We start from the raw sequence: 15,841 nt of genomic DNA on the forward strand, positions 1-15,841 counted from the left end.
AGATTGAAGAAGACTGCCCGAACCTATTGAGTTCAGTATATCAAATAACAAATAATTTAAGCATTGAAAATATAATATTTAGAATTTCAATCATTTAAAATGTTTCTATTTTTAATACCCCCAAATGATATAAATACTTTCATATGAATTGACTACTTTTTAAGTACAGTGTACATAGCGGGGAGGGAGTTGGCAATCCATTGACAAGTCGGGCCACCAAAAGTGTGAATGTTGCAGAATTCTTTTTTCGGTTCCCGATGTGGAAAAGTGGGTGGCATAGGAGGGAGGAGTTAGAGGGTGGAGGGCAGACTTAGGCAGCTTGTTGGCCATGTGGCATGCAATAAATGGCACGATTCAATGAATATCCATCTTCCGATTCGGCATGCTATCCCCATCATCATCATCATCATTCTCGCTCCCAATCGCAATTCCATTTCCGGACCCACTTTCATCATCATCGCTCCCAACAGTTTCTCATTTCGTTGGCAAGTAGAGTGTGGACTTACTTTAGCGTAATTGATTCCCAAGACAAGAGCTCTGCGATTATGGCCACCTAATTGATAAGAAAGTCGTCCTTCAAAGGGTTTCGTAGGCGGAACTTTGGTTGCTAGGCTGCGGCTCCCAAGTCTTCCATCTTCATCCCGCCCAAATTGCTCACAGTTGCCTTTTTTTAGCAATCCCAATTTCTTTCTTGTTACAACAGCTGAGCCCTTGTCCGTAAAACAGGGCACATGGCAACACGACATTTAATCCATTGGGCCCTCAAATATTTGTGTTTGTTGTACGAAATGCTGGCAAACAGACGGAGAAGGCAGATGACTAAACGGAAGTCTTGTTTATTTGTTTGCCTTTAATCAGGCGACAGATCAACAAGCCAAATCTGAATGGATTGGCATGTGCTAATGAAAAGTTGATTTAAGACCAGCTGGCAGGGTGCGAAGATGCACAATGCACAACTTTCGCCACCAGCACGTGCTCAATTCTTAATTCCATGGCAGACCAGCCCCTCCAGTCTTTCGGTTCTTTACATCACCACCCCCACTTTCTCCACCCGCCCGCCGTCCCCCTGCCCTTGGAAATATGCGCCTTTAATAAGCTCAGCTGCATTCAGCTTTAGAAAATGGGAGAGCTTGTGGAGAAGGGGGCAAGGAGAATACGTTACAGTGAGCTCTCCTTAGTTGATACCCAAAAGGGGATATTCTTTGCAATATATGCTTGTTTAAGCAAACATGTTAATTTAATTGAATTTTAAGTCTTGAACATTTCCCTTTGGCCATTTACACTAGGAGAGTACTTTTGTGATGGTAATACCACTTCATTTCGGTTCAGCTCGAGTGGGCCGCTGGCAGAAGCTCCACTGTACTGCGAAGCAATAAAGGCCAAAGAAAAACTGTCGCTGTCAACTGTCAAGAAGGGGGCGTGGTCCTGGTCTCGGACGATGTCTCTTGAGTGGCACTTGCCTCGCTTACAAGGGCCATCGAAGTTGAGCGAAGTGAGGCCAGGAGCACGATGGAGGCGAAGAAGTCGCAGCATGGGCACTTTTTATTATCCACATCAGTAGATTGTCCCTGCTTCGCTACCACCACCCACCATCTTAATCATCATCAGCATCATCGTTCGTAGTCTTCTTCTTGTGCCTTTGAATTGCTAATAATTTTGTCGCAAGCGTTTGATGGTTTACTCACTCGGAAATAAAGGCACCACCGCCGACTTCGCTGCTGCTGCTGGTGCACCACCTCCAGCCATTCGCAGTGCGATGGCAACCACCCGGTCGCGGATCCTGGTCCGGAACTAGAGTTATGTACATAACTGAATATATAGCCATAAATTTAGGGTAGGTCATAGCCACTCTGCAGTGTAATATGGTTGCACATACTTACAACTAGTGCCCATTAATGCATAGAAGCCACCCTTTTCCACGCTCAGTTTTTTATGGCTAAGCCCAAAGCCAACGGGATGATTCATACGCCCCCTCTTCGCGCGGTGAATTTCGGAACTACCACCACTATAAGGCATATGGGGAGGTCGACTCCACGGAACCCTTGACAAAAAAGTGCAATGCAATTAATTTTTCGCGAAATTTTTTTAAAGGCATGGGAATTGCTTCGCCCCTCCCACTCACTAACCTACACTGGCAGAAAGTAGTTTTGTTTAAGGTTCTAATTCAGAAAATATATGTACATAAGGCTACGTATAATACCATATAATACCATTGATACAACTATATATGAATGTAGTTCTGCATAAAGCGATTTCTTGCTCAATTGAGAGCATATTCGTAGGGTAATGTATGTTTGTATATGATAAATGGGTCTAGTGCAGTGCTGCTTTTCGCTCAGTGTATTTATTTCACTTCTCTCTTCGTCTTGCTCAAGTGACGTTTGTAGTGTTTGCATTTGACGAACGCAGCGGACGAGAAATTCACAATCGGAATGGATCACCACCAGTTCCAGTATATATATACATATATACACATATATATTTGGTATAGATATAGGGTTGTTCCTCTGACTCGCATCTGCGAAATGTTTATTTTATTGTTTGCCCATCTCGCTGCCACTCCCGCAGTCGCGGTTCATTAAATTAAAAACGGCCAATTCGAGTGACTCGAATTCGGAGTAATACATCAAAAAACATCGCATTTCGTTGGCTGGGGAAACGAGGGGTGGGCGGGTGATAGGTCGATAGGGTGCTGTTTTGCCGGCAGTTGCAGCTGATCGGAGTGGTTGGCGGAAGTGAGAGGGGGCGCAAGCAGGTTCCCAGCAGCTGTTCTCTCGTTGAAATGCGGCGAATTCGCCAGTCTCTCTCGTTCTCTCTCTGAATTTCCAAAGGAGCTGCAACCGAGGGTTGTTTTCGCAGTTCCCTGCTCCTTTCAGTCCTTTTTATCATTGTTTCGCCGGCATTCGGGAACAGCACAAATGTTCGCCAACGGTCGCGTGTTTTTTTAAAGTATTTTTTCCTTTTTTCATTTCCTGGAAATTATATCTTTTTCTTCTAATTTGAGCTACGTTGTTTGCTTTTTGCCGAAATTTATTCCACTTTGGGGACGAGCAATCTCCCCAACCCATTGGCTCCCCAGCCAGACAGTTTTTCGGACTCCAGCTCGGCTGTTGTTACGGTTTTGTGGTCGCGAAAGTTCCTTAAAGTTTGTCTACCGGCAGAAGGAAAACAACTTAAGGACTCACCAGAGTAATCTCATTCGACATGGAATAAACTGTAATAATAACGAGGACCAACGATGGTAAGAGTCCATTGTTGAGGATTTTTAAATCATCATTCAAAATGGATGCAGGCCACCCACCGTTCAATCTGCATGTTAATTAATAATAAGCGTGTTCATATTTTTCCTTTTTGTTGAAAACGGGGGTTCAGCGTAATCCCAACTCGGATTTTCAGAGCGATCGTTGCGAACACGCGTGGAATTTCGTCCTTTAATAAACTTCCCCTGTCAGGACAATGAATGATTTTTATGGGATAGGATAGCACTAAAGATAAGGGGGTTACTACAAGCAGGAGAGTATTAAACAATTTGCTATCTTGTTATTTGTACACAGAGGGAAAAATGCATGCTTAAGTCTAGTTTCAGTAAAGAGTTATTTAAATTTCTGTATTTGACTACTACATTTAGTTTTAGGGATTAGCGTGATTAGATTGGTCTAACTTTCAGTACAACCCCACCTTTAGTCTGCTAAGAAAAGTATGTTGTTTGCTTTTTCCTGTGTAAATTAAAGCTTAAGTCTGTGGGGTTGTCCGGACATCTTACGGAAGTGCGTTTGCGGGTGCAAATGGCCGTATGATGTGCCACCCCTCGCAAATCCTGGCTCGTTTCCAATCCACCGGCTGGTGGGCTCTTTTTTATCCCCGGGACACGGGTGCAACATGTTGCCGGGATTTGTTTTGTTAATTTCTGTTTTTTGGGTGCGGAGGGCAGTGTGTAGTCGCTGAACCCCTTAAATCATTTTTTGGGCCACCCTCGGCGTGTTGCAAGCCGCATGCTAATTGAAACCTGTGCTTAGCTGGGGTTTTGAACCTCTCCGGCTGCCTTGGTAGCCAAAAGTTTTTGGGTACCGTGGGGTTCGACGATTAATTAATAAAGAATTCATGTCTGATTTTATAACTTCATCAATAAGCTCCGCTGTCGGCACCGCTTTCGCCGCCCGTCCCTCCATTCCTGCCGCTTTTATGGGGGAAATTCACAATGAATATTTATGCGCGTCGCTTCTTGAATGGGAAATGTGAAAAGGGAGTGGGGACTTTTGGGTGGCTGGGGGGTGGCTGGGAGGTGGTGCAGTGGCCAACAGCTGCCGACAGGCGCACCAGTTGCCCGAAATAGCGACTTGGGTGGGAAAATCTTGGGGCTGCGCCTGCGAGTGGCCCAAACGCTTTGGCTCTCTAATTTTATTAACACGTTCATCATTCCTCGCCATTCGACGGCACAAGTGGCGCCTGAGGACGGCAATCAGTCTGGGGATCCCCATTTTCCGCCAGCCAGCCCCCTCTCTCCCCACCATCCAGCGCTTTTCCAACGGCTGCCGCCTGCTGTTGCCCACAATTTTCGTATTTTCCTGCAAGGTGGGGGCATTTTCATATTGGTCGGCGCGCGTCTCATGCATGGAGGCGAATTAATAAAAATTATTGCATATATTTGTAATTCCGGGTGCCTCTTTAATGGCTGCTGGGCAAGGGGTGTAATGAGGGGGTTGTGGGTGGGTGGTGTTTGGTTGCCGGGCGACTTCTTTATTGGCGCGTGCTGCTGCGTTTTATCGCTCCCTCTGCTCCCACTGCCACCCCTTCTAGCCGCTTCTATTATGGCTTCCTTTTTTTTGGCCGCTGTTGCAGATGAAAGCGTTTTCGGCATATTTCACTACACAATAAAGAAATTTAGAAATATATTAAATTGTTGCTGACTTCAGAAGCTGCAAGCCAAGGAATGACAATAAAAAGAGTTTGATGTGGCTAATAAATATTAAATTCGCATTTGACAACTTAGATACAGTAATATGTCGTAGTAACAATCAAATCTTGCAACAGTTATGACAGTAAAGAGGGTTCTTTCCAATACTCTTATATAGACTATATAGACTAAAGACTATGATTTCTAGTATAAGAACATTTTTCAAAAGTGAATTATTACGTATTTTGAAGATACTTATTCCCTGTTAAACAAAGGGAAACTTAATAGAAACTTAAATCGATTTCTCTGCCTGTAAAATTTGTTGGAGCTACAAAAGACTTGCAGCTCGAGCCCAGGAATTCGTAACCAAGTGGAGCGAAGAGTTCTTTCTACCGGGAATTTTGGGAATCTGAAGCAGGTCTGTGCATAATTAATTTGATAAATAGCTGGGGCGGCAAAGAATTCAGCTCGCAAGCCACAAGGAAGTTGGGATTTCTCGGAAAACTCTCGGCTGAGCAAACAGCATCGACTGCTATCTATCTATATAGTATCGGCTATCTGCAACTACATATATGTATCTCCATGTGCTGTAATCTCGGACTTGTGTTGGCACTTCAATAGTGCGATATTCAACGATTCATTTACACTTGAATCCGTAAATGTTGTGGCGTTTGTCATTCATTTTGTTAGCACTAAGGCAAACAATTTATAACAAACCGTCTGCGTTTGGCTGGCTGTGTGTTTTATCGTCACGTCACACAGATGAAAAAGTCGTGATGTAATTCTTTATCGATTACCGTTGACGCGGGGGGAAAAGTGTGGAGAAATTGTAGCCGGGGGTCTGGGTTGTTGACTCCGGTGATTTATGGTGTTGCATGCATCCAAGTTCTAATGTATCTGCGGCACGTTGCCCCTCGGATTCCCAACCAACCCCTCGGCGATTCGGATCCTTTGTCGCTGTCCATTAGCTTGTAAAACGCTGCTGATTGGCACTGTGATATGGACAATTAAATTGTCGTTCTTAATCAGCGCCAGCGAGTGCACTAATTCATTGTGTTTAATTTCCTTCGCATTTTATTTAATGTTTTTTTTCCATTTCATTCTTTTTTTCCGCCGTGCCCTGGTCAATTGCACTTTTTACAGAGCCAATGCGGGTCGCCTACGTTCGAGAAGGAATTGCGCGAACAAATTGAGAAGTAAGTGACAAATAGGTTAAATTGTTAAGAGCGATAAGAACACGCGTTCGGATCGTGTGGGAAATGAGGAAAGAAGGGAGTGGTGTGTGCTGGATGGGCTATAGGCCAGAACTTTGCCCGTTTCTATTGGTGGAGTCAAGCTCCATTTAGCGTATGGCCAAGTACCGGCCAAATATTTATTTAATTCGTCTAGCCGGCAATTTTCGAAGTAGTTTTCGCGCTGCTTTTGGCAAAGCGTACGTAAATAACTCATACCAAAACTCGTGACTGGCCACGCCCACCCTTGGCCCCTTTTTGGCCATTACGCACAGAACAAGTTAAGCACGGTGGTACGGCGAATGCAATTTTCCAAATTGCCAAGAATCCGGAGTTGGAGCTGGAGGTTGGAGGATGAAGAAGGAAGCGCTTACCCGCGAAACCCATCAATCACCGAACCCTCAGCAGCGCCCTCTGCCGGCCCGAATACGCAATTACCGCGACTTGGAAATGGTGCAAAGTTCTGGTCTAGGCCGAGATTGAACTCCACTTTTGGCCCTTTCTTTCTTTATGACCGCCATTAGCTGCTAATTTCCATGCAGATTGTTTATGGCAAACGTTTTGTTTTCAACACAATTCGGCAGAGAATTTCGATTAGTGATTACTTATACGCATTTCATGTAGCTACTACTACTATTTTTAAAGTAGATGAGTTTATTAAAGTTGAGTCTTTTATATACTTTACTATTCCAGAATTATATACACATAATATTTTATTTTTGACTCATTTGAAATAATATAAATATTTTAAAGTCATACATTTTTGTTTACACACATTTATTTATGCTTTGTTTGTTATCTTTTACCCACAGCACAACAAATAGAATCATTTTTGCCATTCAGTCAGTCACAAATAAGTAATCAATACTCGAAACTCTCTGCATTTGCGATGATTTTCGCAACTCGTTTTCATTTATGCATTTCTATATTTGTCCTCTTTTTTTCGCTTTTCCTTTGCAATCCGCAGCATGAATCGCATTATGAAATCCAAAGAACGCAAGCAAATGCAGACATGTCGGGATCACAAGGCACTGCAGGTATGTATCGGATGGAAATGGGCTGGGGTTGTTGGCAGTGGGGAGGGGCTTTTCCGCACGGAGCCGCGCAGCATGTGGAAAATCAATTTGCACAGCGCGAGTTTCCTGGCGGGCGGGGGGAAGGTCGGGGGATAGCGGGAGGGAGTTCCCTCCGAGTCAAGTCATAAATAAACGCATAAATTCATTTTTAAGAACAATCTCTCCCCTCGCTGCCATTCCGGCGCATACAAATTGTCTTTTATCCGGACGGAGTAACCGGAGTACCAGAGTACTGGAGTCTTCCTCTTCGACGAGACTTTGTTGGAGCATACTTCTGGCCCGGCACATTACATTTTTTGCCCGAATTGATTGAGCGTCGGCATTAGAGACGCTTCACTGCGCCCTAGTGGCAGCTTTTCATTACCATTTTCCGTCGGCGAGGGGGGTGAAGTGGAAAATGCTTTCCCTTTCTGGCGGCAATCTCATTTGCCCCGCCAGCCAAAATCTCGACCAATCTTGTAAGGCCCCGCTAATGAAGCCCAAGGTTTTCACGTCCAACGTCTGAGCATGTGACCTTCGGGCCAGTTAACAAGTTGGCTTTGATCGAGATTGGATATTTGTTACCAGCCGGGATGGAGGGGGTCTTGTAACTACTGCTCACTTAGCACTTACATACACAAAAAAGAAAAAGAGCCGGTTGATGGATGAGGAGCCGTGTTAGCCAGCGAGTGACCCTCATCAGGGCAGCTGTCATGGGGCGAAGGTTGCCCCCAGCACTTGATAAATACTCGATCTAATCAGTTGGCCCTTTCTCAACACAGGTTTCAATCCCCCACTGGATAGATCGTTTTTCCAACTTTGTGTATTCAATAAAAATCTCGATAGTATGAACTTCGCCATTAAAAACATTGCTACAAGTTTATATTTATCATTATCAGGTTTTATAATTGCACCATTATAATACGAATTTATAATTCTATATCACATATACTTCCATTGTAATAATGGTGTTATAACCCATATGGTTACATTAACATCTTATCTAAAACTAACTTTTCATATCTAACTAACCTATTCATAGATAAAAAAGAAGCTTTCATACATGTTTCATTTTCATGTATGTTATCTTAGGGAAAACCAAACAGATTATAAATCAGATCAACATATGCCATTGAAATGAGATACAAATATAATCGGGGTAAACACTGATTCAAGACCGCATAACTAAAGTTCATTTTGGTCATTGATTCCATTGCAGACGCGCTTTGCTCGCCAGGAGAGCCTGCTCCAATCGATGCAGCAGGAGAATCGATCCTTGCTCACCCGCATCCGTCAGTATGAGCACTGTCTGGATGATGTGATGCGCAAGGTGGTGGACGCCATTGTGGCAGAAGATAATCTCCGGGAGGAGGTGAGCATGCTGAAGGGCCGGGTTCGAGATCTGGAGGCGCAGAATGCCGCTCTGTCCGCCAGTCCGGTGAAGGGCAGGGATGAAGGCTACTGCACCATGAGCAGTGGCCAGCCGCAACCTTCGAATGGGCACCTGGAAGATCTGCCCGAGGAACCGGAACAGTGGCTCCTGCCTGCCGAACCCTGTTCTACAGAAATGGAGGACTGGAGCATGTCGCAGGAGGAACTGGCGGTGATGACGTTTGACGACGAGCGGGATCCACATCACCCTCATCTCCAGCAGCAGCGGAGGAAGAGGGATCATGACTGGCTGTGGCCATCTAGCGACTTTATCAACTCCACCACCGTGGAAACGGATTCAGTGGCCGATGGTATTACCCAGCTGCTGCAGCAGAAGGTAATGAGGGATACATATATATTTCTTCTGGGTTACTTCTAATAACTGCCCCAAATTTCAGATTGTTTACTCCGAGGACGAGGAGGTGGCCTGCACGGACTTTACCAACGACTTCTACAAACTGGTTAACATCCGTTCGAATTCCTCGCGCAGTCTTTACTCATACTTAGAGGGTGAGACGGATGACGAGGATGAGGACGACGATGATTGCGAGGATTCCAGTATCTCAGAGAGCCAGGTGGGTCCTGCTGGCAGAATCAGTCCCACGCCCAGCGAGGCGGGAAGGGCCCAGTTGACCAGTTGCTCCTCCAGCGAAACGGACGAACTTTCCACCAGCCAGGCAAAGAAGGATGAGGAACCGGACTACGCGGTTATCGACGAGTGCCGGCGGAGGGTAAGCGACATTGAAATCGAGGATGTGCCCATGATTGTCAGCAGCACGCCAATGAAGCCACTGGATGAGCAGCAGTGCATTGCTCAGATCATCAAGAGTGAACTACGTCGACCGCCGCACGTCCTGGTGAAATCCAAATCGGTGCTAGAGGACCAGGAACCCAGTTGCATCCTGAGACACAATCAACGCCGCGAACTGGAGTCCACCGTGGTGCGCAGCGATAGCATCAGCTGTGCCATGATGAACAAGTTGGCCAAAGAGGTGGTGCCACCGGCGCCTGGAATGGTTACCAAACTGAAGGAGCGGATGCTGCTGAGGCAGGCTTCTACGCCTCCGACGGCCAGCTCCTGGCGCAGAAGCAATGGCTGGAAGAGGGTAACATCACCGGTTCATCCACCGATGGCTGTCTCGCCCAAAAAGGTAAAGGATTCATAAAGTAATGCTATGATGAATAATATACACTTTTGGATTTCGATTTCCAGAAGGCAGCCAAGTCAACGGAGCCGACAAAGAGTTGCCTGCCCAAGGCGCAGCCCACCAGAATTCCAACGAGCATCCATTCGTCGGTGTCCTCGTCCTCCTCGATGTCCTCCTCCTGCTCGCCCTCGCCCTCCTCCCCCTCGCCGCAGTCGCCACAGCAAAGGTCACCGGGTCAGCAGCCACAGCAACAACAGCAGCAGCGAAAATCGAAGATTCCTCCACCAGTTCCCGTGCGAAGATCCTACGCCAGTTAGGATCTATACGAGCACTGCTTAATCTCAAATCAATAATCGTCAAGCTAACAAATATTTAAAGATTTAAAAAGACTAAATTGTGATATATTCAAACAAAACAAAACAGAACCGAGAGTTACACAAGCATTAAGAGATGACGGCCAGGATGAGCAGGCGCGTTTTGTACGTACGAATACGAGTATTTATGTATATTGTAAATTTTTGGAAGATGTTTTACTTTGTAAGCGGCACTGCCAACTGTTCCCCCTATGAGATAGAAAATCGAAAGAAAAAAACCGAACAGCTCGCCCTGCTCTATACCACATATATTTTGTAGAGCAGCGGTTGCAGCATCCAAATCAGCGGGTTATACTAACTACATATAATGGGACATTTTGAATGACTTCAAACCGAATTCAAACCATTATTAGCTATGGTCACGTAGTAGGTGAACCAAAACTGTAGTCTTCCGCACAAGTCGAGTGTATTCGTAGGACTTGGTTAGAGTTAACCACATAAGCTAATCCGGATTAGTGCTCCTCAGACACAACAGCAGTTGAAAATTTGCATTTAAGGGTGAAATATTTCAAAGTGTTTACGATGCAGTATATGATGCATATATATATATATATATATAGATACGATATATATATATATACGGTTTCTAAGCGATTAATTAGACGACAACCATAACAATAAACTGTACATAGCAGTCGTTCTTAAAGCTAATGATTATGATAATGACAAGCTCTTCTTCAACCGTAGTTAGCTCCTCCGGACTGCTGCCACCGACTACTTCATCGCAGCAGCCTGATTCCTAAGCATATATACATACTTACACTATATAGAACAGAACGCACTATGATCGTGAGGAGGGAACCTAGACATAAGCTCGTATGAACATTATAAATGTATTTTCTTAGCGTAGCGAGTACAAAATAAACAAAAAGAAGTTACAGAAAAATGGATTATTGACCTAACCAGAGGCCACGCCTCTCGAAAATCGTTTATCGCGGCGGGTTGGTAAAATCTTACATAAATACGGGTATGTACTACGGAATCAATAACATAAAATGCAAACACACACGATCACTTAGACTACCACCTAGGTGCTATGACAGAGAATGAATTCCAGCTCATGCTTCAGCTGGATAGAACTCAATCGTGATTCCGGGGCGCTGACCCAGCAGCTCTTGTATAGTTGGGAGTAAGCGCTTTCCGAGCACACACTGCCCTCCGGCGCCGGACTATCAAAGTGGAGTGCTAATCGGTTCCGGCGGCGCTTCTTTTTCAGATCACGGCCGACGGTGTAAGATGGATCGAGGGTTAGATTACGGCGCGCCGAGGTATTTGCCCTTCTGCAGATCACGTTGGCGGTGCTTTCATGGGCCAAATCCCAATCGCAGTCAATGGGCGAGTCCAAAGCCAGAATCTTTAGTTGATGATAGTTGTCCGGACGCAGTTCGTGCTTGACCACCTGGTAGGCTATGGTCTCATTGCAATCAAGCGTGTGATAGGGCAATCTACGCGCTTGCAGTTGCCACATTGTAATGCCCAGGGAGTAGATATCGGAGGCTTCGGTTAGGGTATCCGATCGTAGCGCTTCTGGAGACATGTATCTCAGGGTTCCTTTGGGAGCGGTTGGCTCCTGCCAAGCACAAAATTCGCCCACCTCGATAGAGGAGCCGAAATCGCAGAGTTTGCAAATGTAGCTTCGCTTCACTTTGATCTTTGAGGAATTGCCAGAACCCGAAGACTTTGTTCCCAGGGCAACCAATATATTGGTTGGCTTTACATCCAGATGTAATACGTTTTGGGAATGACAGTATCTCAGGGCAGCAACCACATCCAGAGTTATTCTAAGAAGATCATGGTTAATTACAAAGTATTTAGGGGGGATAAAGTGTCATACAAGACCCTGTGCATCAGTGGTAGAGCCAAAGTATCAACGATCCTCTGCAGACTTTGTCCCCTCGGACATTCCATGATGACCAAGCCGAAATCTGCGGCGATCTCCAGCTTAAGAAGGCGTACAATGTTCCGGTGCTCCAGATTCAGCAAATGAGACTCATTGTGCAAAGTTGAGGCTGCCTGGGCTCGAATTATCTTAACAGCAACGGAGCGATCTAAATTATATATAGAAAATTATCTACAAAGGATTTAGTTTTAGTGCTTACCTCTGTAAATAGCTTTAAAAACGGTGCCGTAGGCTCCACGTCCGAGTACCTGACACCTAGTGGGTACGGGTGCACCATCCTTGAGCAGCTGCTTTCTTTTCGGTGTGTTCAATAAAAGGTCTCCCATTTTTCAGCCATCCGCAAGTTTTTAAGAACTCCACATGGTCACCGATTATAACGGATTATTAAACAGCTGAGTGGCTGATAACATTGCCCAATTATTCAAAACGATATTAATCGCACCATTGTCAAGTTTGTTAATCACATTTATTTGAAGATATACTCTTTTTTATATTATACTATTTATTCCCTCGGTTCAAATAAGTTTCAATAGTATATTTATACTAATAATGCACACTGATTTACTTATAGTTCCTATCCAGCAATAACATCATGAAGAACTAATCGCAATACACGGAAATAATTATATTTATAATAAATGGATCAAAAGGTCTTCGAGGGTTCATTTTAGGCTTAATACTATACAAATAAATATTATTACAAATGTCTGCCGCTATGCTCTTCCATGATCACGTTCTAGTTGCGCTCTCGGTGCAATTTCTCTGTCTCCGCCCGCAAGTCCTGTAAAAAAATGTAATGTAAAAAGAAACTGCATGTTAAAAAATATAAATTTTAATTGGAAAATTACTATTACCCGAAAGGCTTCCTGGATTTTGTCTGTGATAAGCTTCCGCGCCGTTGGCTCTGGCACTTGTCGCTTTTTAAGGTCCAGAATAAAGTCGTTAAGGTCCAAAGGTTGGCCCACATTCAGCGTCACCTGCTTTCCCCGCTGTATCACATAGGGCTCCACATTGGGCAACAGTTCGTCCATGCCCTCGTGCCACATGGGAAGAATGATGGGAATCTTTGGCGACTCGTAGATGATCCTGCCCACTCCCCACTTGAGTCGCAGCTCCTCCTTCTCCATGTTCACCTTGCCTTCGGGAAACACATGGATCCAATGGCCCAGTGCGGCCTTCTCGATGCACAGGTTGATGGCATCCTGGTAGACGCCGATGCCACGCACAACTGGTATGCACTTGCCTGCGGATGGAAAGAATGATGGCTCGTTTTATTGTGGCCTCCTCAAACCAGGAAATACGCAATGAAATACCTACCAAACATGAAGAAGAGCGAGTGCAGCTTGTTGGTGAAGCAAATGTCGTGGGCGGCCATCGACCAGCGAATTTTATAGGTGTTGCAGACGATTCCCAGGGGAAGGCAGCCCCACAGCCCAGGATCGTCGAAGCAGGAGTAATGGTTGGACACGGTGACCAGGGGAACGCCCTTGGGTCGCTTCGTTATCAGCTGGATCAGTCGCTCCTTGTTGTAGACGCGGGGTTTATTCAATAACACTGCAAATCGAAAGAGAGAGGCGAAAGTTCAGCATTTGCATAATTGTGGCGGGGGGCGCCAATTAACAACACGGCACACGTTTGACCTCGTTGAACGAGATCGCCAGCATCCGCACACATCGTTTATCAATCGAGAGACTCGCTGACGTATTCGGTTTCGCATTCACGGTCAGGGGCATGAGCTCTCCGAGCAAACGCCGCATCTCTTGGCCAAAAATAAACGTGCCTTTGGGCCAGTTGTTTGGTAAGGTCGGCTCTGCCGGCTAGATACTCACTCAGCACAACCTTGCTGAAGATTCCAACGGCGGAGACGACGAACTGGCTGACCACGTACCAGAACTTCGAGGGGTTCCTTAGCCTAGGGAATATCCAGTCGATGTTGTATGGCATCGCCACGCCGGTGGCCACATCCAGGTTGGGATCAGCATCCTGGTCGGACATTGGGGGCGGAAGGGTAGAGGAGTTTAGGGTCTGGGACGGCGATGGAGGCGTAGGCGGTCGCAGGTCCTTGGGCTTGCTGCTCCGCACGGTCTGGGTGGCGATATCCTTCCTATCCTGCTGGCTGCCCGGATAGCGCTCATCGGGCACTGGCCGCGCCTCCGGAGCTTGGACGTACTGCTGTGGAAACGAGATAAGGGCGGAAGTTGAATTACCGACGGCCACCAAGTGCACACAACAAATCCCACTGCTGACCATGGATAGTCTTCAATCTTATCGTGCCCAAGAATAGTTTCCTTTTGTGCTTGTATCTATCCAAACGCCTCTCAGAGTTACGCATTTTGATTTCTATTTGAATTATTCCTTTGTCAACTGTTCGTCTAACTCAACAACCCCCGCAAAAGCCGCCTTTGTGCTACAGGTTAGCAGCATGCGCACTGAAAATCTGCTGCTGCGAGACACCGCACTGCATTTTCGCGCGAATAATAATGCAGGAAAAACTCACGTCGTCAGAGATCTATGGCGACCTTCACTCGGTGCGAGATGTATTACATTGGGCACCTGAGAATCTTTCGCATCCGGACGGCGGGAACTTTCGAGCGTAACTGATTTTCGTCTCCACTAAAATCGCCAAGTGCAACAAGCTCTAAAGCAAAAGCACGCACAAAACGAGGGCGTTTGACCCAAACAAAGAGAGACAAAGCGAGAATGAGCAAAGGAAAGGGCCCCAAAGTAGAAGTAGTGAGGCAACAGTCAAGTGGTCGACTAGAGATTGTGAAACTATCTTTATCAGTTAGCAAAAGTGCTTAGCCGAGCGCTTCCGTGCATAATGATCACGCTGGTTCGGTTTGATATGATAAGCATTTAAATTTCTGCGCCCATCGTGGTGGGTTTGGGCTCTGGTGCTTTGTGCACGGTGGTGAGTTTGAACAGTGTTCCTATCAGTTGCTCAATCTGTATTATTTTTCTAGATAATAGGTGCCTTTGTTTACCTTTGTTAGGTATAGGCTAACGAACGTAGAAACTCATCAACAAATATTTTAAAATAAAGTACTCTTATATTCCAAGAGAGTTAAAAACATTAAAATGATAATTCCCCAATTTACTGTGTCTTTGGAGTATTTATAATGAAGTGATCATAAAAAGCAATTTCTCTTCAGAAGTTAAAGCGCCTAACCAATTGATACCTAAATCTTTTAGCAATGGCTAATTTAAATTTTCCCGCCACCATTGGTGGGATTGGAACTAGTGGTCAGTTCTGAAACGTGGTGAAAATAAGGAGAAAGCGATGGCCTGATTTTGTTTATATTTATTGCCTGATTTGGGTGAAAATTTTCAGGGTTAATTGCTATAATTAAGCTTACCCGCGCCACTGCCCGGATCGGCGGTGTATATCCTCCGCTGATCAGCCAGTTTATATTTCGCGCTGCAGATGCGGCGCCCACGTGCCCGGGACGCCTTAAATTGGAACACACGACCATCAACATTTCCACAAGTTCTTAATTTTACGAGTAAGATATGTGTGCAGATATTTTGCCTATACGTTCTTTACATAACCGGCTTTTGTGGGCCGAATAAAATTCACTTTGCAATTTGGGACGCGCGCACTGCTTGCTTCTTCACCCAACCGCCACTTCTTCACCTCAGCAGCAATCTCATGGGCGTACGGGCAGGAGGCGCCGTGCTCACTTGGCGCATGTCTGAAGGGGGCGTTATTGTGGTGGGGAGCGGCGAAAGTTCCAAGGCCAATCGAATCTAAAGAAACTAGAAAATTTGAGGATAAACCAAGCCAAAGCAGCTGTTTTTTGCCATTTA

General features: G+C 45.5%; 3 protein-coding genes and 1 long non-coding RNA gene across 9 annotated transcripts in view; 2 read left to right on the forward strand and 2 right to left on the reverse strand.

Annotated features, from left to right (window-relative positions):
• The window catches only part of LOC6608894, a 37,744-nt gene extending 26,724 nt beyond the window's left edge, over positions 1-11,020 (forward strand). For 2 of the 6 annotated variants that reach the window (XM_032716776.1, XM_032716774.1), the window contains 5 exons: positions 6,038-6,090; positions 7,094-7,163; positions 8,401-8,949; positions 9,011-9,763; positions 9,826-10,077. In XM_032716776.1, coding sequence (XP_032572667.1) covers positions 6,038-6,090; positions 7,094-7,163; positions 8,401-8,949; positions 9,011-9,763; positions 9,826-10,077 — 1,677 coding nt within the window. Of the gene's footprint in view, positions 1-6,037; positions 6,091-7,093; positions 7,164-8,400; positions 8,950-9,010; positions 9,764-9,825 lie in introns of all 6 variants that reach the window. The other 4 variants (XM_032716777.1, XM_032716778.1, XM_032716773.1 and 1 more) reach the window with 3 other exon arrangements.
• Positions 10,925-12,417, reverse strand: LOC6608895 (proto-oncogene serine/threonine-protein kinase mos). The gene is made up of 3 exons (XM_002033573.2): positions 12,234-12,417; positions 11,969-12,182; positions 10,925-11,915 (listed from the first exon to the last, which is right to left on the reverse strand). Exons 1-3 carry the CDS (start codon positions 12,358-12,360, stop codon positions 11,162-11,164), a joined length of 1,095 nt encoding a protein of 364 aa, XP_002033609.1. The 5' UTR covers positions 12,361-12,417; the 3' UTR covers positions 10,925-11,161.
• Positions 12,418-12,518: 101 nt separating this feature from the next.
• Positions 12,519-15,532, reverse strand: LOC6608896 (tafazzin homolog). Its single transcript, XM_002033574.2, has 5 exons — positions 15,391-15,532; positions 13,864-14,206; positions 13,352-13,588; positions 12,889-13,277; positions 12,519-12,815 (listed from the first exon to the last, which is right to left on the reverse strand). Exons 1-5 carry the CDS (start codon positions 15,511-15,513, stop codon positions 12,771-12,773), a joined length of 1,137 nt encoding a protein of 378 aa, XP_002033610.1. The 5' UTR covers positions 15,514-15,532; the 3' UTR covers positions 12,519-12,770.
• LOC116800653 lies at positions 15,447-15,786 on the forward strand. Its single transcript, XR_004361543.1, has 2 exons — positions 15,447-15,537; positions 15,674-15,786. It is a non-coding gene; the product is annotated as an uncharacterized LOC116800653 (long non-coding RNA).
• The last annotated feature ends 55 nt before the right edge of the window (positions 15,787-15,841 follow it).

This window comes from Drosophila sechellia, chromosome 2R (assembly GCF_004382195.2).
Source record: "Drosophila sechellia strain sech25 chromosome 2R, ASM438219v1, whole genome shotgun sequence".
NCBI lineage: Eukaryota > Metazoa > Arthropoda > Insecta > Diptera > Drosophilidae > Drosophila > Drosophila sechellia.

What these genes read in the sequence shown, in the direction of transcription:
- LOC6608896 (XM_002033574.2), bottom strand. Translation starts at nt 15,513, where the DNA reads ATGTTGATGGTCGTGTGTTCCAATTTAAGGCGTCCCGGGCACGTGGGC. An exon ending in CTTCAGCAAGGTTGTGCTGA is followed by an intron (nt 13,589 to 13,863) that starts GTGAGTATCTAG and finishes TTCGATTTGCAG; the next exon opens with TGTTATTGAATAAACCCCGC. An exon ending in CTCGCTCTTCTTCATGTTTG is followed by an intron (nt 13,278 to 13,351) that starts GTAGGTATTTCA and finishes TTCCATCCGCAG; the next exon opens with GCAAGTGCATACCAGTTGTG.
- LOC6608895 (XM_002033573.2), bottom strand. Translation starts at nt 12,360, where the DNA reads ATGGGAGACCTTTTATTGAACACACCGAAAAGAAAGCAGCTGCTCAAG. An exon ending in TTTTAAAGCTATTTACAGAG is followed by an intron (nt 12,183 to 12,233) that starts GTAAGCACTAAA and finishes TATATAATTTAG; the next exon opens with ATCGCTCCGTTGCTGTTAAG. An exon ending in CCACTGATGCACAGGGTCTT is followed by an intron (nt 11,916 to 11,968) that starts GTATGACACTTT and finishes TGATCTTCTTAG; the next exon opens with AATAACTCTGGATGTGGTTG.